The sequence below is a fragment of the Nicotiana tomentosiformis genome, chromosome 12 (assembly GCF_000390325.3).
Source record: "Nicotiana tomentosiformis chromosome 12, ASM39032v3, whole genome shotgun sequence".
NCBI classification, from domain to species: Eukaryota; Viridiplantae; Streptophyta; class Magnoliopsida; order Solanales; family Solanaceae; genus Nicotiana; species Nicotiana tomentosiformis.
This window is the reverse complement of record NC_090823.1, coordinates 46,201,251-46,224,756: the sequence shown is the minus strand read 5'-3', so window position 1 is coordinate 46,224,756 and position 23,506 is coordinate 46,201,251. Positions and strand designations below refer to the sequence as shown.

The 23,506-nt window shown below is 38.4% G+C and overlaps 1 protein-coding gene and 2 long non-coding RNA genes across 5 annotated transcripts; all 3 read right to left on the bottom strand.

The window, feature by feature from the left end:
• Positions 1-12,255: 12,255 nt before the first annotated feature.
• On the bottom strand, positions 12,256-13,915 carry LOC138902574 (uncharacterized). Its single transcript, XM_070190456.1, has 2 exons — positions 13,480-13,915; positions 12,256-12,689 (listed from the first exon to the last, which is right to left on the bottom strand). Exons 1-2 carry the CDS (start codon positions 13,913-13,915, stop codon positions 12,256-12,258), a joined length of 870 nt encoding a protein of 289 aa, XP_070046557.1.
• Positions 13,916-16,533: 2,618 nt separating this feature from the next.
• On the bottom strand, positions 16,534-21,145 carry LOC104099878 (uncharacterized). 3 transcript variants are annotated; one of them, XR_001969988.3, is made up of 4 exons: positions 20,957-21,144; positions 17,199-17,413; positions 16,959-17,112; positions 16,534-16,858 (listed from the first exon to the last, which is right to left on the bottom strand). It is a non-coding gene; the product is annotated as an uncharacterized lncRNA (long non-coding RNA). The 3 variants fall into 3 exon arrangements; XR_687095.4 differs by having other exon boundaries at positions 16,959-17,104; positions 20,957-21,143; XR_004507963.2 differs by having other exon boundaries at positions 16,959-17,413; positions 20,957-21,145.
• On the bottom strand, positions 17,695-18,345 carry LOC108945787 (uncharacterized). The gene is made up of 2 exons (XR_001969989.2): positions 18,171-18,345; positions 17,695-18,088 (listed from the first exon to the last, which is right to left on the bottom strand). It is a non-coding gene; the product is annotated as an uncharacterized lncRNA (long non-coding RNA).
• Positions 21,146-23,506: the final 2,361 nt, after the last annotated feature.

Sequence of the window (23,506 nt, the reverse complement as noted above, 5' to 3'; positions counted from 1 at the left end):
AAGATTGGTCGAGTGTCTTGGTAAATCGGACCCATATAATCTGGTAGTGAGTGTATATAGACGAAATATCGTCTAACTCTTGAAGATTGAGGACGGTTGTTCATAACTTAGGGCCTGGTACTTGCCAAGAATAGGCGAGTACTAGGTGATGCCAAAATCGTATAAGTAACAAGATGACAGAACGTATAAGGTAAGGGAATCATGGATTGATTCCATTTTGGGGCCGGATTCAGAGAGGATTTAAGGGTATGACGGCTAGGGTTTCTCAGAGACGAATGGAGTGGGGAGGTTTCAGAGGAGGCTGTTTAGGTGGGAATGTCCCTAGGGTTTAGGTTAAGGGGATATAAGGAAATGTAGGGAATTATTATGGGCCGTTGATCATTTGAGATCAACGGCCAGGATCGAAAGGAAATGGGGCAGGTTGTTTAAACGGGTCGCGATTGGGTTATTTGAAAGTGAGTCATTTGGTTTGGGCTGGGGTGTTATTGGGCTAAGGTGGGGTGTCTGGGCTGCCAATTAATCCGAAAAATGGCCTGGTTTGGGCCAGCTTTAAAAAATAAAGAAATTAAGGACAACAAAATTAATAAAAATATCTAAATAAGTGTAAAAAATATTATTTAAGAAAATAATTATTTTAAAATAATAGCTGAAGGTTGTAAATATATAAAAACATATTTTGACTTTGAATAAAATAGTAAAATACAATTAATTGCAAAATATAGGCTACTATCGCAAAAATATGTAAATAGCACAAAATATGCAAATGAAATTATATAAAATGACATAAAATATTGTAAATAATATATGTGATTGTAAATAATAAATTTAGGTGATTAAATTATCACAAAATAATTTAAAAGGGTAATTAATACATATTCAAGTAATTTAAATACAAACAAAATCAAATTTAAAGCTTTAAAACTTATGGAAGATTATAGAAAATATTTGCATGACTCTTGTAAATTGAGTAATGATGCAAAAATGATGTTTTGAAAGTATATATATTATTTAAAAATATGAGAGTAAAATTGAGTATCAACAACTGTTAAATATTTTTAGAGACGGACAAAAAATCTAATCGTTAAATATATTTAGAGACTACATATCTCGTCCCAGTAGACGATTAATATATTATGAAAAATATATATTTTCCCGTCGTTAAACAGTTTTAGCGACCACCCTTCTCTTCCCTAATAGACGATAAATATATTATGAAAAATATATATTTTTCGGGCGTTAACCAGTTTTAGCGACCAGTCTTTAACTGGTCGTAACTTAGCTTTTAGAGACGAGCAGCACTGGTCCCAATTTAAAATAATTATAGTAACTTTAATGACCGTATTTTTTATCTCTATCTTATTAACCACAAGTAGTCCTAAAGTTCGATGTCACAAAAAAGTTATTTTTATCAATAAATATCAAATTGCTATTGAAAATCCAGATATAAAAAGGTTTATATATATATATATATATATATATATACACACAAAAATAATTATAAATAAAGTTATTAATTACAATGTTAACCTCACATGATGTTAGTTTCAATATTTGCTCAATACCTTAACAAAAAAACTTAGCTAACATCCTGAGCTAGACTATGATATTAACTTTTACATAACATTCCTAGCAAAATAATAATGAGCTTGTGTATCTTCCAAATTTACATCTTGACTTGTAGCTTCAATCTTCAAAACATGTAAGTACAAAATTTTAAACAGACAATAAATAACTATTGGTAAAACAATATATATAAATTTACACTAGCAATGGTTAAACCGCTTACCCCAAAAGCAGTCTAAATTTATCATGTGTTATCCAGCAATATCAACAAGGCTACAGGAATATAAGAAAATTAATTAGAAAAGTTTTAAAACGATAAATCAAACTTTGGCTCGATAAATCCCGGTACGATAACTCGGGATTTACCATTCTAGAGAGCATGCCATAAGCTCCCTTAAAAATTAAGGTCATCCTAAGAAACAAAGGAAGTAACTTCAGGATTAGCCCATGTGATATAATTTAACAAAAATAAAGTTTGATTCTCTTAGTTCCTTCCTTTGCTAAGCTGCGAACCTTGATCAAATAAGTATACGTCATTTTTAGAGTAATGAAAAATTAAGGATATGTTCATTTTTGTCTTCTATCAGATAGGAATGAATGTATTTATCATATTTCTTACAATACATAGCCATAAAAGAACATAATAATATAAGGAAGAAAGATAATTCTTGAGAATTAAAAGATGGAAATGCAAGTTTCTTTTTCAGATTGCTGAACTCGCCAAAGAAAAGTAACTGATGTCAAAGTAAAGGTGCCCTAACTGAAGAATAAAGATTGATCTATTCAAAGTCCTTTTTTTTTCTCTCTTATTATTTCATCCATTTATTATCGCTAGTAATTTGTAATTTTTTTGTTTATCATTCACAGGTTATTAAACAGATCTGTCAAATTCAGAGCCAACGTCACCACTCCACTCAAGGAACAAGTCTTAGAATGTATACCGGAAATACAAGCTTTGGGAGTAAATTCATATTTGTCAGGAACTAAGAGAGTCGAACTCCATTCACATAAATCAGGTGATAACAAGTTGACCAACTAAATCTAAGAACTGTTACGCGGCGCCTTCCTGAAATTCCTTGGAAGGGCAACGTAAGGCTAGGCAACCGATGTCAGTACGGTTGCTGTCCGCCAACTGAGGTCCCCACCGTACGCTAGACTAGATTGTCAGTGCCGTACGGAAAAACCAATGTCATGAGCAATTGAAAGAGAGCAGAAAAGAGAATTGAGAATGAAAGAAAGCTTGATTGCATTGAATGAAAGCTATTACAGAAAACAAGACGGTGTCGGGGGGAGAGACACCAGTACAGAGAATTGTTTGCTTGCTTGAAAGTTTTGATTGCTTGGTCTCCCTTAATAATGCTTAAAAAAAATAAATCAAAGTTACATGACTAGACCTATGAAAGTTGGAAAATCACACTTAAAGAAAATGCAGCAAAACTACTCTATATTTACAATGAAAAGGACTTAGTCTTCTACAAAGCAGCAACAAGTCCGTTGGCAGCAACTTTGTCTTTAGCATCAGGGTCTGCGCGCGCGGCATTGTCTGCGTGCGCGGCGCTGTTGGCTTTTGCCTGTGGCTGGGCACTGGCGATGGCTATCGGTGGGGCGACAGAGGCACATGCGCGCTTATCACTTGGAGCTGCCGAGACCACGGGGCCGACCGTGGCGACGGGCGTTGGGAGGCTGGCCAGGACGCCACGGGGCGCGTCCAAGGGGTAATGGGGCATGGTTGGAAAGCCGCCCATGACATTCTCCCCCACCTGAGTTGGCGACGTCCTCGGCGCCTTCCTTGCAAGGTAATCATCAATCAGGCTCTTGTAGGCTTTGAGGTTTGTTCCCCTCTCCCAAGTATTCTCCTCTGCATCACATCCCTGCCATTTCACCAAGAACTCCTGGTGATCTTTTCTTGAGGCGTGAATCACTCGATCATCAAGAATAGCTTCAGCACGCCTTTTTCCGGTTGAATTGGGGCCTCGAATACTTGGTATTGTGAGTTGGCTTCGTGAAGGATCCTCCACATCTTCCCGAAAAGGTTTCAGGAGACTGACATGGAAAACAGGATGGATTTTCCACCAAGCTGGGGTATCCACCCGGTATGCAACTTTCCCAATGCGCCTTTCAATGGACAAGGGTCCAATATATTTTTGCAATAGGCGAGGGTCATGGACCCCTGCAAACAAGTACCGCTTTGGGATTTTGACCATCACTTTGTCTCCCACCTGGTATTCCACAAAGCGGCGATTCTGATCAGCATGCCTCTTCATCCGCTTTTGGGCTTTGACAAGATAGCTCCGCACTATCTCCAAATTTTGCTTCCATTCTTTTGAGAAGCTAGCAGCCCGAGGAGATTTTGACATGTTTGGTGCGTTCACTGTGTGTGGGAGTAGCGGTTGCTGTCCGGTAACAATTTCAAAAGCGCTTTTGTTGGTACTTGAGCTCTTTTGTGAATTGAAACACAGTTGAGCAGCATCCAGAAGCTTCACCCAATTCTTCTGCGATCCGGTCACAAAGTGCCGGAGATATTCCTCTAGCATGCCATTGAATCGCTCCGTCTGGCCATCAGATTGCGGATGAAAACTTGAGCTATGACTCAATTTTGACCCGAGGCACTTAAAGAGTTGGGTCCAAAAATTGCTAGTGAAGCGCGAGTCGCGATCACTAACAATGTCTTTAGGTAAGCCCCAATATTTGTCAGGAACTAAGAGAGTCGAACTCCATTCACATAAATCAGGTGATAACAGGTTGACCAACTAAATCTAAGAACAATTGCAAATATAACGAGAAAGACCAGAACACTTCACAGACAATAATAAACAAGCATCAAAGCACAAATCCAACAAAAAATAAAGATGCTTAGCTGAACACCAGAAAGGTATATTAGATTAAACAAAAATATTGTAATGCATTTTCAACCACCTGCAACACTGAGTTATCAAATTAAGATCACCGTATAACAAGCTTATAGCTAAGATGGGAATGAAGATGAAACGACAAACCACTTGAATTATAACTTGAAGTTGGTTTAGCAGTATAATTAAGATGGGAATGAAGATAAAAACACAAGGACCTTTCAGTATAACTGACAAGGCTTCGTCTGCCCATAGTGTTTAATTTGAAAGAATATAAATGCACGAATGCAACAGAGATAGCTATAAGATGGGTATATTGTTGCTAACTTGGTCAGCAGAAAAAATAATGGTCATTCAGTTGAAATGAGCGATGTCGAATGCGAGAGATGTGATTGTTGAGCAGCAAAGAATTCCTTTATTTTCCTCATTTATTTCATCTCATCTTCTAAGATAGCAAAGTGATCATGTAAGAATTTGTTTTCCTCATTCAAAGATTTGTTTTCCTCATTCAAAGATTTGTTTTCCTCTCAAGTTGAACGTAGCGCGGACAGTAATTCAGCCTTTGAAGAAGTGCCACCTTTCAAATCTTTCGTCTTTACTCCACCCCCAAAGTCAAATACATGGCTACGAGTTTAAGGTCCACAACATTTTTTTACTATCTCTATGCTAGGTAAAGATGGATACGATTGAACTATTTCTTCAATCTAAGCCTACAAAACATATGAAGAAATATTTTATATCAGAACCCATAATAATTTCAAGTAATTTACATATTCAGTTTACCAAACATACATGTTTTTCAATTGCTTCAGGTTCAACAAACTTGTTATTTTTCTTACGAGTCTCAAAGAAAATTGTTGCCAAATCTGGCAAACTAGTCTATTTCGGAAGAAAAATGTTCCCTTACTAACCACTCCCATTCTTTCTTGTCTACTCCCTTTGGAATATTCTTAAGAGCTTCTTGGATTGGCTTATCCTTCGTATATTTTGCATGCAAGTGTCCTCTCTATTTTTTCCATAACTCTTTCATCCATCCCAAGATATTATCATGATGATCATTCATGTCAACACTCTCAAATGTATCCTACGATAATCAAAATATTGGTTGAGTTAATGCATCACAAGATAAATCATACACTGTTCAAATATGATCAAGATATCATAGAACTTTTCTGGTGTAGAAAAATAATGCACTGTTCAAACTAATATGCAAGAAACTAAAATGAAAATGTTGGGACCCTGCAATAACTTAATGTAAAGAGTTAAAGAAAAACCTAAATGTGCAGCAGCTTATAGTGCAATTAAATTTTGAATGAAGTTTCAAGTATTGTGTAGAAAAATAAATAACATTGGCTGAATAAGAGATATAATAGCATACGAATACTTTAAGAATTCATGAGCCTTTCCATGACCAATTTAAGAACTTTAGGAGCATCAATAGTTACTGCTACTTTGAGTAAGGGTTTGTCAGACCATTTAGTCGCTTCAGCAAACCTTGTAAATCCAATAGCAGATGTAATAAGTAAGAGATGAGATAAATTTCTTCAAAATGCACGCTTCATTTGTGTCTTGTATTATCTATCACTTTAATAAATTAGAAAATAAATTTCAACACCACGAGGACCAGCTACCCTGTTTGTATACCAATCATCCAACATCCCATATTTTTTGCTAGCAATTACTGTGTTCGATTTTGTCACGACCCCAATTTTTTTCCGTGGGATATCATGATGGCACCTAGTTTTAGAGACTAGGTAAGCCTAACATTCATGCAGAAATAACTGAAATAATAATTAAAATCTCAAAACTCAGCAACTATATATATTAGACTCTGTAACTCAACATGTACAACTCCCAAGACCGAATACAAGTCACAAGCTCTAAATAGTAGTACTGCATAATCCTATACATCAATGTCTATAAAAGGATAAGGAAAATAAAATAGTCTAGGTAGAGGGGGACTCCGAGGCCTGCAGATACCGCCACGTATACCTTGAAGTCTCCGCAACAGAGCTCTCACTAATACCTGGGCTGGTAGGAGGTACCTGAATCTGCACAAAAAGACACTACTAGAAATTCGGCAAAAACCGACCAAGGTCGACCGACCAACTTTGGTCGGTCAAAACCGACCAAAGTTGGTCGGTTTTTCAAAATATTTTATTTTTTAACTTTTTTTTACGAAACCGACCAACTTTTGTCAGTTTTCTTTGGCGCAAAAATGCGAAAAACTATTTTTGAGTCCCGCGAAATTTATTTTTCAAGAAACCGACCAACTTTGGTCGGTTTTTCAATTAAAATAAATAAAAATTAATATTAAAAAATGACAAAAATGAGTCGGTTAATTCGGCCGGTCATTTAAAAAAACCGACCAACTTTGGTCGGTAATTTTACTTTTTAATAAAACCGACCAACTTTGGTCGGTTATTTTCGTGCGAAAATATAATTAAAGAGTATAAATCAAATAAAAGACAGTCTTAAAACAAAATGCACCAATGGTCTAGTGGTAGAATAGTATCCTGCCACAGTACAGACCCCGGTTCGATTTCCAGATGGTAAATCTTTTGATTACATAATTAAAATACCGACCAACTTTGGTCGGTTTTTTTTTTGCAATATTTTTTTTGAATTTAATTGACCGACCAAAGTTGGTTGGTAATTTCTGACCAGCTTTGGTCGGTATTCCTTTCCGACCCCTAAAATACCGTCCACACGTAAATAGTTGCGTTTTGATCGGTTATTGGCCATTACCGACCAACTTTGGTGTTAGTTTTTTTGGTCGGTTTTTACCAGATTTCTAGTAGTGAGATGTGCAAAAGCGTAACATGAGTACACCATAACGGTACCCAGTAAGTGTCAAGCCTAACCTCAGTAGAGTAGTGACGAGGTCAGGTCAGGGCCCTACTGAAATAATTAAGAAAAACTGCACAAATGTATGGCAGTGTAGTAATGACAACAATGAAATTGAAACAACAATAACATATTAAGGTTAGTTACAAGGAACTAAAGCAAATAATGCAACACGGAGAAAATAAGGAATTCCATGCTAAGGAAACAAAACAACCAAAGACAAGTGCATCAATAGAAAAATAACAACAAGAGTCACTACTGAGGTACCGACTCGTAGTCTCAAATCACAAGAATAATTTACAATCTTTCTCTATATCATTGCGAGAGCCTTGCATTTAGTTTTGAAAACTATTTTTCCGAAATAGCATCCCGCATTTTAGCCCACCTTATCACACCGCATGGCTTCTAGTAGTTTCCCTACTAGCCACGCGTATCAAGCCCACCTTATCTCACCGCATGCGTTTCAATCCCAAAATCTTATACCACCGCATGCGTATCAATATCACAACGTATCACAAATCGCACCTCAAGTGTCCAATATCACAACTTGCCAACCAATAACAATAGTATTTTTACAATAAGTAGCCCATGGCTCTACCACAATATGCACAAGAGTATCAACAATAACATCCGGAAGCGAATAACTCAACAAGAATAGTATTTCCTAACTTAACACTTTGCCTCAATGTGAATCACAACCTTTATAACTCAATACCAATTTCAACAACAAGATTTTCCAAGAATAACAACTTCAAGTAAAGAGTTCAACGGTTAAATAATAAATATGAAATAAAGGAAACAAGAACTTCAACTAAACATGTAGAATAATTAGCAAATAAGAGATAAGTCAAGTAGAACATGTGAATAGACTAATAATGATGAATATAACATTTTAAGATAACTCAATTAAGTCATGAAAGGAATCTACATAGGTAAAACTGGTAAATTTTCACATTTAGCCCGTGTACACACTCAGTCACCTTGCGTACACGACTTCCACACATCACAATTATTGCAAACAACACCAATCCTAAGGGGTAATTCCCCTCACACAAAGTTAGGCAAGACACTTAACTCAAAACACGTCAACTCAATCCACTAGTAGGCCTTTCCCTCGATTATCTAACTCGGAACGACTCGAATCTAACCAAAACAACTTCATATCATAAATATAAACTATAGGAAACTAATTCGAATAATAAAGTTACGATCTTTGCAAAGAAATAAAAAGTCAACTCAAAAAGACAACCCGGGCCCGCGTCTCGAAACCTGACATAAATTATAAAAATACGAACACCCATTCGATAACGAGTCCAACTATACAAGAATTACTCAAATTCGACCTCAAATCGCTTTTCAAAACAACAAAATTTAGTCTAGGAAGTTTTCACAATGTTTTGCCAAATTTTCAACCCAAATCCCTAATTAGATGATGAAAATAGTAATGGCTTCATGAAATATAGTCCAAACCGGGTTAGAATCATTTACTACAACGATTTCCTTGAAAAACCCAAAATATCGCCTCACAGCGAGCTCTCTAGGTCTAAGTTATGAAAAATGAGATGAAACCCACGTTTTGAAACTTAAATTCTGCTGCCCAAGAGCTCTTCTTCGCGAACGCGGAAAGTGCCTCGTGTTTGAGAAGCACAAAATATGATGCTGCCAAAATTCCTCTTACGCAAACGCGGGAAAACCTTCGCGAACACGTAGAAGGAAACCAGACCTGTAGAAAACCAGCAGCTTCAGCAAGAGAGACTAAGTCCAATTGGTTCCGGATTCACTCCGAATCACACCCGAGGCCCCCAGGACCCTGTCCGAACATACCGAAAAGTCCTAAAATATCATACGAACACGCTCAAAACGTCAAATCACATCAAACAACACTATAACTACGAATCGCGCATCGATTCAAACCTAATGAACTTATGAACTTTTGAATTTCAAAACTAATGCCGATTCCTAACAAACAACTCCAATTGACTTCAAATTTTGTACACAAGTCATAAATGACATGACAGACCCATTCCAACTTCCGAAATCAAAATTCAACCCCGATATCAATAAAGTCAACTCCCGGTCAAACTTTCCAACCTTCCAAACCTTCAACTTTTTAACTTTCGTCAATTCACGCCGAAATGACCTACAGACCTCTAAATCAACATTCGGACACGCTTCTAAGTTTGAAATCACTATACGGAGCTATTGGAATCGTCAAAACTCCATTCTGGAGTCATCTACATAAAATTCAAACTACGGTCAACTCTTACAACTTAAACCTCCAACTTATGGATTATGTGTCCCATTTCACTCCGAAACTCACCCGAAATAATCACAATATAACATAGAGGAGGCAATAAATAGGGGATCATGATTAAAATACTCAAAACGGCCAGCCGGGTCTTTACATCCTCCCCCTCTTAAAACAAACGTTCGTCCTCGAACGAGTATAGAGATATACCTGAAGTGGTGAAAAGATGAGGATAACGGCTACACATATCTTGATCGGTCTCCCAAGTCGCCTCCTCGACTGGTTGACCCCTCCACTGAACCTTCACCGAAGCAATGTTTTTCGACCTCAACTTTCGGACCTGCCTGTCCAAAATGGCCACCGGCTCCTTAACATAAGACAAATCCTTATCCAACTGGACTGAGCTGAAATCTAACACATGAGACAGATCGTCGTGATACTTCCGGAGCATAGAAACATGGAATACTGGATGAACTGTAGCTAGACTAGGTGGTAGTGCAAGCCTATAGGCCACCTCTCAAATCCTCTCAAGAATCTCAAAAGGTCCGATATACTTAGGGCTCAGCTTGCCCTTCTTTCCGAACCTCATAACACCCTTCATAGGCGAAACCTAGAGCAAGACTCGCTCTCCAACCATGAATGAAACATCGCGAACCTTCCGATCCGCATAGCTCTTCTATCTAGATTAGGCTGTACGAAGCCGATCCTTGACCTTCTCCAAAGCATCTCGAACTAGATCCGTGCCTAATAACTTAGCCTCTCCCGGCTCAAACCACCCAACTGGGGAACAACACCGTCTCCCATATAGAGCCTCATACGGAGCTATCTGGATACTCGACTGGTAGCTATTATTGTAGGCAAACTCTGCAAGCGGCAAGAACTGATCCCAAGAATCCCCTAACTCCATCACACACACACGGAGCATATCCTCCAATATCTGAATAGTGTACTTGGACTGTCTGTCCGTCTAAGGGTAAAATGTTGTACTCAATTCCACCCGTGTTCCTAACTCACGATGTACGACCCTCCAGAACCGCGATGTAAACTGCGTACCCCGGTCAGAGATTATGGATACTGGCACGCCATGAAGCCCGATCTAGCAAGCTACTCTAAAGAATAAGTAGTCACCACTGGAATGAAATGAGCTAACTTGGTCAACCTATCCACAATAACCCATACTACATTGAACTTCCTCTGAGTTCGTGGGAGCCCAACAACAAAATTCATAGTGACCCGCTCCCATTTGCACTCTGGAATCTCAAGCCTCTGAAGCAATCTGCCTGTCCGCTGATACTCATACTTCACCTGCTAGCAATTTAGGCACCGAGCTACATACTCTACTATGTCCTTCTTCATTCTCCTCCACCAATAGTGTTACCTAAAGTCCTGATACATCTTGGCGGCACACGGATGAATGGAGTATCGCGAACTGTGAGGCTCTTGAAGAATCAACTCATGCAATCCATCTACATTGGGCACACATAGCCTGCCTTACATCCGTAACACACCGTCATCCCCAATAGTGACCTCCCTGGCATCACCGTACTGAACTATGTCCTTGTGGAAAAGCAAATGGGGGTCGTCATACTGACGCTCTCTGATACGATCATATAGGGAATATCGAGAAATCACACAAGCCAAAACTCGACTCGGCTTCAAAACATCCAATCTAACAAACTGGTTGGCCAAGGCCTGAACATCCAATGCTAACGGCCTCTCTGCTGCCCGTAGATATGCTTAACTGCCCAAGCTCTCTGCCTTGCGATTCAAGGCAACAACCACCACATTGGCCTTTCCGGGATGACATAGAATGGTGATATCATAGTCCTTAAGCAACTCTAACCATCTCCGCTTCCGCAAGTTAAGATCCTTCTATTTGAACAGATATTGTAGACTCCAATGGTCGGTATAGACCTCATAAGGGACACCGTACAAATAGTGCCACCAAATTTTCAAGTCATGAACAACAGCTGCTAACTCAAGGTTGTGGACATGATAGTTCTTCTCATGCACCTTCAGCTGTCTAGACACGTAGGGAATCACCCTACCGTCCTGTATCAACACTGCGCCGAGGCCAACACGCGATGCATCACAGTACATAGTATAAGACCCCAAACCCGTGGGCAACACCAAAACTGGGGCTGTAGTCAAAGCAGTCTTGAGCTTATTAAATCTCTCCTCACACTCCTCGGTCCACCTGAACGGAGCCCCCTTCTAGGTCAATCTGGTCATAGGTGCATCAGTAGATGAGAAACCCTTTACGAATCGATGGTAATACCCTTCCAAACAAAGAAAACTCCGGATCTCAGTAGCTGAAGACGGTTTGGGACAACTCTGCATTGCTTCAATCTTCTTCAGATCTACCTTAATCCCTTCACTCAACACGACATGACCCAAAAACGCCACTAAATCAAGCCAGAATTCACACTTTAAAATTTTTACATACAACTTCTTTTCTCTCAAGGTCTGAAGCACGGTCCTCAGGTGCTGCTCATGATCCTCCCAGCTCTGGGAGTACACCAAGATGTTGTCAATAAACATAATGACGAATGAGTCAAGAGAGGGCTGAAATACACTATTCATCAGGTGTATGAATGTTGCTGGGGAGTTGGTCAGCCCAAATGACATCACAAGTAACTCGTAATGACCATACCGAGTCCTAAAGGCAGTTTTCGGAATATCTGGATCCCGAATCTTTAGCTGCTGATAACCCGATCACAAATCAATCTTAGAGAAGACTTAGGCACCCTATAACTGGTCAAATAGGTCATCAATGTGTGGTAATGAATACATGTTCTTCACTGTAACCTTGTTCAGCTGACGATAATCAATACGTATGCGCATAAATCCATCATTCTTCTTCACAAACTGGACGGAAGCACCCCACGGCGACACAATAGGCTGAATGAATCCCTTATCAAGCAACTCTTGTAACTGCTCCTTTAACTCCTTCAGCTCTGCTGGGGTCATACGATATGGTAGAATAGAAATAGGGTGAGTGCCCGAAAATAAGTCAATACCGAAATCGATATCCCTGTCGGGCGGTATGGCTAGAAGATCCACTGGAAATATATCTGGATATTCCCTCACTATCGGAACTGACTCAACGGTAGGAGTATTAACACTAACATCTCTCACAAAGGCTAGATATGCCTCACACCCCCTCCAACCATCTGCTTTGCCTTATTGAAGACACCACCCTGCTAGGAACATGATCCAAAGTACCCCTCCACTCCAACCGTGGCAAATCTGGCATAACCAACGTCACCGTCTTGGCGTGACAATCAAGAATAGAATGATAGGGCGAAAACCAGTCCATACCCAAGATAACATCAAAATCTACCATACTGAGTAATAATAGGTCAGCTCTGGTCTCAAAACCACCTAAAAAAATTAAACACGACCGATACACACGGTCAACAATAATGGAATCTCCCACATGCATGGACAAATAGACAGGAGAACTAAAAGAATCAAGGGATATACCACAAATATGGAGCAAAGTAAGATGATACATAGGAATAAGTGGATCCTAGATCAAATAAGACTGATACATCTCTATGACAGACCGAAACAATACATGTAATAACTAAGTCTAATGCAACCGCCTCCGTCCTAGTAGGAAGAGCATAACATCTGGCCTGACCTCCCTCTCTAGGGCGACCTCTACCCGCCCGACCTCCACCTTTTTCTGGCTGTGCAGGTGGGGTGTCAACTGGTGCAGTAACCATAGCCTGAGAAGTTTGGGGTCCCTATGGATTACATGGAGCCTGAGTAGTCTATGGAAGGGCACCCCTCCTAAGTCTGGGGCAGTCCCTTACCATATGATGAGTGTCACCACACTCAAAATAGGGTCTCAGAGGACGTGGCTGCTGGAACTGGCTCAGGTATGATCGGCAGGACTGACTGCTGAAAGCACCCCATGCAGGAGGTGCACTAGACAGTGGCAGTGCATAATGGGCAACCTGAGACCTGGGAGTGGCCAGGACACCACTGGAACTGGAAGTGCTGAATGAACAGGGCTGCTCACATAGATCCTACCATGACACGCTGCAATTGGGGCACGAGCATCACTATATATGCCAGAATCTCGAGGCCTCTTAGCCTCCCTTTCCTCTCTCTCCCGAGCCCACATACCTTCCAATCTTCGAGTGATCTCCATAGCCTGTTGGTATGGGATGTCTGTCTCCAACTCACGAGCCATGCTGAATCTAATACTAGGGTTGAGACCCTCGATAAATCGATGAACTCGTTCTCTGATAGTGGAAACTAATGCAGGTGCATGTCTGGACAACTCGCTAAACCGGACCGCATACTCCGATACGGTCATAGCATCCTGGCACAACTGCTCAAACTCTGCGTGCCATGCATCCCTAAGACTTTGGGGAACAAACTCCCTCATGAACATCTTTGAGAACTGAGCCTAGGTGAGTGAAGCTGCCTCGGCCGGGCTACCCATCTCATACGCTCGCAACCATTGATAAGTTGCTCCCTTAAGATGGAATGTAGTGAAAATAACCCCAATCGACTCCACAATACCCATAGTACAGAGGATACGGTGGCACTCTTCAAGAAAACCCTGGGCATCCTCTGAAGCCAAACCGCTGAAAGTAGAAGGGTGGTACTTCTTGTACCTCTCAAGCTTGAGCTGCTCCCCCTCAGAAGATGCTGACCTAACCTCGGGCTGAACTGGGACAACCGGCTGCACTAGTATGACCTCTGGGACCTGATCAACCTGGGCCCGCTGCTCTGGGGTACGTGCGGTAGGAGTCTATGCTCCTCCCCAGACCTGAGATATGGCAGGAGTAAGTGGAATCAACCCCGCCTAAGTTAAAGTGCCAAACATGCTCATAAACTGGGCGAGAGTCTCCTAAAGTGAAGGGGTAGTAACAGGCGTCTCAGGTGCCTGCCCTCCAACTGGAGCTACTGGTGGCTTCTCTGTAGCAGCTCGTGCAGGTGCTCTAGTTGTACCACGTGGTGAACGCGTAGAAGGAAACCAGACCCGTAGAAAACCAACAACTTCAGCAATAGAGAGCAAGTCCAATTGGTTCCGGATTCACTCTGAATCACACCTGAGGCCCTCGGGACCCCATCCGAACACACCAACAAGTCCTAAAATATTATATGAATATACTCAAAGCATCAAATCACATCTAACAATACTATAACTACGAATCGCGTATCGATTCCAGTCTAATGAACTTATGAACATCCGAATTTCAAAACTAATGCAGATTCATAACAAACAACTCCGATTGATTTCAAATTTTGCACACAAGTCATAAATGACATGACAAACCCATTCCAACTTCCGAAATCGAAATCCGATCCTGATATCAATAAAGTCAACTCCCTGTCAAACTTTCCAACCTTCCAAACCTTCAACTTTGCAACTTTCGCCAATTTATGCTGGAACGACCTACTGACCTCTAAATCAACATACTGACACACTACTAAGTCTAAAATCAGCATACGGAGTTATCAGAACCGTCAAAACTCTATTTCGGAGTCATCTACACAAAAGTCAAACTACGATCAACTCTTACAACTTAAACCTCCAACTTAGGTACTATGTGTCCCATTTCACTCCGAAACTCACCCGAAACTAAAACCAAATACTCCGACAAGTCACATAATCACAATATAACATAGTGGATACAATAAATAGTGGATTGGGGCTAAAATATTCAAAACAACCGGTCGGGTCGTTATAGATTTTACCAAATGGTACGCTTTCCTATTTTTGTGGCTCTGCCATAAAATTTTTCTTCTGATTTTGTTCAATTTGTTTTCCACAGTGATAGGCAGGGGAAATAGTGACATGAAATAGGTTGGAAGAGTATCCTACACACTATTGATGAGAATTAATCTTCCCTGAGCAATAAAATAGGCTAATCTCATTTTCCATTTTTCTTGCAGCTCCTTGCCATATACCTTGTGCTTTCTGTTTTGCTTCCAATGGTAATTCTATTTATGTTGTTGGAAGATCAACTAGTCATGCAACTAACACCTCTGCCAGCAACTCTATTCATGTTCAAAGTTGGTCTCCATTCCTTTATTTTTGTATTTATAGTTTGCTGTAGAAATTCCAGATCTTCCTCTTAATTGTCTCTGAATTTTCATCTACCATTCATTTCCAGTCTTTCATTATGATTATAACATCCGTGAGCATTAGTCATTTTCTAAAAGAAGTTGGTTTTCTATCACCTTGATTCAACCAAAGGCACTTGGTGTTTTGTCTCCTAACACATTTCTTCACAATTTTTGGAAAAGACATTACAGGGAGCATGTTTGATAAAGTTAATATTTTATTAAATCATCTCCTTCTTCCTGAGAAAGAATAATAGACTTCTCATTAGAGTTAATACAAAGAATGCCAAAGATCAAGGCCATAAAAGAGCTTGAAAACTGAAAACAAAGATATACTTTTATTCCAACTCTGGACACATTTCAGAAAAGAAAAGAAAAGTACTCCATTCATAGAAACTGAAATCGCAATTGAAAAATCTATACACAATCATCGGCAAAAATATCTATGCAGATTTTTTTGAAATAATTAACAGTAATATGTAAATTCATATCAAGTTCAGGTATAGTTTTTTTGCAGCCTGCATGTATATGGGAAGCTTAATTAATTAAGCACTATATTAAGAACCAGACACCAGCATGCAAAAATATTGAACAGGTTCTAATAACACCATTATACGTGCGACTCAAAATGCACAGGCATACTCTTAACTATATTTGTTACCTCAATAGCTACGCACATGTGATTCAACTTTTCTTGCTTAATATCATTCCACGATGATTCTCCCAACGGACACATATTGCGGTCACGAACTATCTGCCCAAGTGCCTCGTAAACAATTTATTATTTGTTCCAACCGTTCGATTGTTGTAAAAGGTTACTCTCAGCTTTTGTCCGACTTTAAGTGATGCAATTTCTTTGCACTTGTTCCTACCTCGAACTATTTTTGCCTTTTTAAGATTAGATGAACCTACAACTGTATAATTTGGCAAAAACTATAGCAACAAAATTTAGTTCTACAAATTAATAACACATGGATTCAAAATGTCATACATGTTTTAACTGTTTGGGAGTGTTGTATAGCTTGATCAGTTGAAGTTCCAACTGCATGCTCTTTCTTAAGAACCATAGAGTTTCTATCCATTATTCGCATTTCTTGATTAGAAGACATGGTAAAATTTGATCTTGTGCTTTTAGAAGGAGTTTGCATACGTTGATTAGCAAAACGAGCATTCTTAGGGAAAGATCCCACCTCATTTTCAGAAATCCCTAAAGAGGAGCACAAAGATCTAGGCGTTTGCTCCCGTCCCTTCCTTATAGAACCTGGACCCAAGAAATCATATTAATAAAAGATTTGGCATTTATTTCAGTTATATATGCAATTAAAAACACAAACGATTTGGAAAAACAAATTGTTTCAAACCTTTTAGGTGTATTGCTTAACTTGATCAGTAGATGGAGGCAATGAAATTTTCATATACTCTTTCTCAAGAACGATACAGTTTTTATATATCGTTCCTTGACTAGCAGACATGGAAGAGTTTTTAAGCCCTTGTCCTCGTCCCTTCCCTATAGCACTTGGCGAAAAGAAATTAGATTACTAACACTTAAGCATTTAAATTCAGTTATGCAAATTTAAAAGATTAGATTTAAAAATTTTTACTTGTTTCAATTGTTTGGATGTATTGCTTAACTAGATCACTAGATTTAGGAAATAAACTCTTAGTTGGCATATTCTCTTTCTCAACCAAAGATCTAAGACATCATCCTCGTCCTTGTCCCTTTCTTATAACACCTGGTGTGACGAATGCATATTTGACAGCAATCTTCATAGTTGATCCCACCTCATTTTCAATCTTTGATGGTTTCATATTGAACCTGCAAAGAGCCAAAATTAAACAATAATTAAGAGAAAATGTGCAATATAATATTAAAAGAAATCATGCCATCAAAATATGTAACAATGAATATACTAATTCATAAAGAGATACTTCACCTCATCATTTCTTTTTCGTTTCCTTTGTGAAAGATTTTATAAGTCTACAGTATCATCATCTATTTGTTTCACAATCTCATAGGAATCACGAGGTTGAGTCTTCCTCATTATATGCCAACCTTTGTTGAAATTATCATTAGCATAAAATACTTGAGATGCTTGCTCCGCTAAAATAAAAGGCTCATTTGATTTCAAAAATCTCCCTAGATTAACACTCACGAAATCATACTCATCCTTCTTAACGCCTTTTTTTTATCATACACATCAAACCAATTACATCAAAATAAAATCACTCTTCTACCCATGACAAATTGCAATTCAATCGCATCTGTTAAAGCTCCATAGTAATCAATGTTCTTACTATCTTTATCATTCTCACCAACTACAACACCACCATAATTTTGAGTCCTGAACGTTTTATCATAATCTTCTACATAAAATTTATATCCATTAACACTGTAACCATTAAAATGTATCGTATATTGGGTAGGACCACGTGAAAGTGAGAGCAGATCTTTCATGATCCGACTATCATCTCCTTTATGCAATTGTGAAACCTATGAACAAGATTAAGTTGAATACTTTAGAATGAGTAATACAACATTAGAATGTCAAATTTGATATTTATGTATTACTCACCCTAACTTTAAACCATTCAATAAATTGTCAGTTCCATTATGTATTAGACAAGTATTGCGTAGTATCCACATGAGTTTGTGCAAACTCTCTAAAAAGTTGAAGTGAACCATAAATTTCATATAGAAAAAAAATACCCTAAAGAAAATAAGAAAATAAGACGATATGAAAAAACTCTCCATACTCGAGATATGGTATGACTTCATCACAATTCTTCAGTATGTATATATGTGCTTGTTCCTTTTGTACTCCATCCAGATAAATTTTCATATGCTGGAAAGTCATTGATGGTCCATAACAAAGAAGCATGCAACTTAAAATTTTGTCTAGCTGATGCATCAAAGGTCTCAATACCATCTTCCCACAACTCCTTCAGTTCCTCTATTAAAGGCTGAAGATATGTATCAATTGCATCTCCTGGACTATCTGGACCAGGAATAAGCATTGACAAAATAAAATTTTTCTATTTCATACACAATCAAGGTGGTTAATTATAAGGAATAAAAACCACATGCCAAATGCTATATGAGGTTTTTGAATTCCGAAATGGCTGAAATCCATCACTAGCATGTCAAAGTTGAACATTACGAGGCTCGGCTGCAAATGAAGGATGAAGTTCATCTAATAACTTCCATGCCATTGAATCAGCTTGGTGCCTCATTATTCCATCATCAACTCGTTTATCCTTATGCCATGTCATTAGAGTAGATGTCTTTGTAGACATAAACAACTTCCGAAGCCAGGCTTAAATGAAAAATAGCGTAAAAGCTTTTATGCTATCTTCTTACCTTTTTTATAACTTGTTTCCCCGCTATGTCTATCTATCTTCCATATGGACGCACCATAAATTTTGCAAGAATCGAGTAAGCGATCCTCCTTCTAGTATCACATGAAATCATTAGTACAAGCATCAACCTTGTTATAAAAAACTCCAAGGTCTTGAATTATCTTCTTTGCTTCATAATATGATTTTGGCAAATTGGCGCCATTAGGCGACAACTCCTCTTTTAACATTTTCAATAACATTGTAAATAACTCATTACTCCAACGACCCATACGTTTGATATGAAATAATTTAATTAAAGAGGAAAGCTTTGAAGCTTTAGAATTTTGGTACAGTGGCTGCTCAAAATCCTTCAGTAGCCTGTAAAATGTTTTAGCTTCAACATTTGGTTCCTTCTCAAGTAAATCGTCATAACCAGTATGTGTAGTTCCTCCATCAATATTAGGATATAAATCTCTCAACAATTCTTCTACTTCATCTTCACTCTCACATTCTTCTATTTCATCACCATCTTCATCTTCAGATTCTGACAGCGGCTCACATAAATTTTTCCCGTGGTGATACTAAAAAGTATAATTTTTAATTATTTCATGTACTTTCAGATATGTCTCAACTGTCTTACGAGTTCCTAAAGTTGTATTACAACATTTGACATATGGACATCTTATTTCATATTCTTCTCCTGTTTCTGAAAAGCATAATTCAAAAACTTTTACACTCCGATTAAGTAGGCTTCATCAAGCCGATTATCAATAAGTTGCATCCATTGCTTACTAGGTGTCATAACCTTGGAGAGTAGATACAAATTAGATTAAAAAAAGATAAATGATAGGAAAAATACTAAGATGAACACAACTTATTACGATCAAATGCAGACAACTATGTTGAACTCTAAGGCCGCACTAGGGGATTAGGCTATTTTTTTCCAGTTAATACGTTGTAATGTACAATCAGATGGCACTAAGATAAATAAGAGATTAAATTAACTTGTAATTAAGATGCTAGTTCCAGAAACATGTATACATGATTCCTTCTGGCCTGCCCCGAGATCGAAGTAAGTACTTAAGCCTAAAAAAATCATACAGTATACTTTACGACACAAGATCATCAAACATATCGATTGCGACTAAAAAGACTGCTTGTTAGTAATTGGTGTGAGGTCGTGAATTTCTTCGAGTTCTTAACATGTATCAGAATCATGTTCCCTTCTATTTCTCTTTTTCTTATAGACACACACTCATATTTCTCTTGCTTAGTAATATGAAAGAAATATATTTGTGAATACACTGTTAAAATTTCTTATGGTTTTACTAATACTACTGGTAAGACTAGGAGGTTCCATATTACCTAGACAAAGGACAAAAGTAACTCTTTTTTAATGTAGCAAGAAGCCATTGAATATCATTCATACGAAATTTTATGGTACAATTCCATGATAACAACAAGGGAAAGCAAAGATCAATCAATATATCCAAGACTACTTTCTTTTTTTAAAAACAATATAACCAAAACTACTTTCAGATGCAACCTTGAGATGCAACCGTGATGTTCAGGATTAAAAAAAACTAGCCGCAGAAACTACAAAGTAGGCAGAGACCAATACCATCATTGATATACAGTTATTCTCTCTTTTGAGAACTATCCACTACAAATAACATTATTGAACACATCAGCTTCCAAACAGAACTTAACGTTAAACTTTTATCCAACTAAGATGAGGAGGTAAAATTTATAAGCAGCTGGTGGACTTTTAGCCATTCATGAAATAATTAGCGTTTTCAAAAAATACGCTACAAACATGAATTAACTTCAGAGAAATCAAATTATCAAATTAGAAATCCCAACCCAATAATCTTTCCATTGATTATACAAAAAAGAAACGAAATTGTAAAACCTTTTACCAATTTAATGTTAGAGAAGAAGAAGAAGAAGTCGAATACAGCGAAGCAATAAAGCGAATTCCAAGTTAGAGAAGAAAAAGAGCAACTCAGAAGAGCATTCATACCTGGGATTCGCAAACGAGCGAGGTTGAAAACTAGGGTAGACCTGCTATTCACAAACCAACAAATATCGCAACCTTTGCTTTGAGAAAATACAAATTTTGAGAGATGGATAGAGGGAGGCAGAGCTGCGTTGTGTTTAGAGACTAGGGCAGATGCGAATTGTGTTTTGGGAAAACCGAGGATTTCTTTAATTTTTAGAATTTTTAATTTTAGTATATTAGTTTTGGTGCCTATTTTTTTAAAAAAATAATATTTTTTAACATTTTAGTATTATATTTGGCTGCATTCTCTCCCGCTCATGGTCCCTCAATTATAATTTGCGACCAATTACTAATTTCTTTAGGGATCAGATTTAGTACCTTCACAATAAAGTATAGAATTAAGGACCACATTATAATTTCGTCCCAATACATATACTTTTAGAGACAGGATTATTAACTCGTCCCTATATGTTGGTTGCAGATAAGGATTTTTCTTGTAGTGCGACCCTATGTACTCAATAAGTATCCTAACTAACCTCGGCGATGTAAAAGAAGCAAGAACTATAAATGATACTCACTAACACCTGTACAGTTTATAATTTCAACAAGTACAGAATATATATATGATCAAATCAGGAAATCTCAAGTAAAACCAATTTGATGCTCAAAACTCTTTATTTAAAGTGTTTTACTCCGTCAATAATCCTGCTTTTAAGGAAGATATGTAAATAAATATGGTAAACGGTCAAAGAAATTGCAAGTAAATATGAAATGCAATAACCAAATATCAGTCCGTTGCGGCGCGCAACCCGATCCAATAATAGTAACCAGTTCTCCCTAAGCTCACATCAACCAGAAACCCGTCGGTTTCTCACAATCCGCGTGTACACCATCAGGAGAGAAACATGAGAGGGTGACCCTAGGGGATGTATCTGTATCCACATGCTGCACCGATAACTCATGTGATGCACGGACAACTCACATGCTAATAATATCAATCCGCACAGACAACTTACGTGCTATAATATCAATATCTGGATCCACACGGATAACTCACGTACTGCACAGACAACTTACGTGCTAATAATATCAATTCGCACTGACAACTCACGTGCAAATATCACAATCCGCCCGGCGTGGTCACATGCACAATATCATAATCTGCCCAGCATGGTCACATGCATAGCAACACAATCCGTCCGGCGTAGTCACAAGCATCTGGTCCAAATCATATCACGCCAGAAACAAGTATACAATAACACATATATATGATAAATAAATATCAGATTTCATGCTCTTGGACTGGTATAATAACATGCAAAAGTGTTGGCATGTGCAAAGTGTGCTATCATAGCTCAAATTGGAAATTTCAATCACATAATTAGCAATTACCAAGTTTATTCAGGAAATTAGCTTCTTCGTAACCTCAAAAATGGCTCAAATAGTTCACAACAATATTACAAATTTGAGAAACATCATAGCTTACAACTCAACAGTCAATTCTAGGCATATCATAGCCTAAGTAGTACCCTAAGCATGGATAAATACCCCTGTGCTCGCACATGGGCTCAAGCCCCACACATATGCGCACCCATAGCCCGTAGCTATCACAAATAATTTAGGAAACTAATGCCTCAACCAAATTTAGATAAGATAGTTACCTCAAAGGTAGTCTAGGAGCACTAATGAAGGCAGTCCACCATCTAAAAGGTATTGACCTGCAGTAGGTCATTGGCTTATCCTGTACCACAGTCTAAAATTTAGATATATAGGCAACCTGCTGTCCCATGAACTAAGTGATAAAATAGAAGAAAGTCAAGTTGAGATGTATCCGTATGATCAGGATATTCAATTTGGATTGCGAACTTCTCAAATAGGTAATCAAAGTGGTGTTCAAGAATTGGAAAATGGAATTTGCTGCAGTCTATCATTCATTCATATAGCAAGGACCATTAGCTCAGTTGGTTAGAGCGTCGTGCTAATAACGCGAAAAGCCTTGGCGTAACTAGTAAAGTTGCTGTCATGTGACCAGGAGGTCACGGGTTCAAGTCGTGAAAACAGCCTCTTGAAGAAATGCAGGTGTCACGACCCAATTTGTCCCTCCGTGAACCGTCGTGGCGGCACCTAGTCTCTTCGACTAGGTAAGCCTAATACTTTTGTTGAAATAAAACTAAAGCATGAATATTAACTACTAACCGTAACAAATATCAAATAAGCAACTGAATACCACTCGGCATATACAATTATCACCCTTGAAATGTACCAAACAATTCCCAAAACCCGAAAACCCGCAAGTCACAAGCTACTAAGAAGTCTTAACTATTCTATACATTATTTTTAAAGAAAGAGGAAAAAAATGAACATAGGGGGATAAAGGAGGACTCCGAGGATCTGCGGATGCGGGCAGATCTACCTTAAAATCTCCAATAAGCAGCAACAACTGCAACTAGTGATGAGGCTGGTAAGATGAACCTGGACCTGCACACATAAAACATGTGCAGGAAAGCGCGTGAGTACACCATACCGGTACCCAGTAAGTGCCAAGCCTAACCTTGGTCGAGTAGTGACGAG

Bases quoted from the DNA above. Each gene is read 5' to 3' on its own strand.
- LOC138902574 (XM_070190456.1), bottom strand. From the start codon at position 13,915: ATGTTCATGAGGGAGTTTGTTCCCCAAAGTCTTAGGGATGCATGGCAC. The intron at 12,690-13,479 runs GTCTCAGGTTGC...GTCTTCAATAAG, and splicing joins GGTGTCCTGGCCACTCCCAG to GCAAAGCAGATGGTTGGAGG.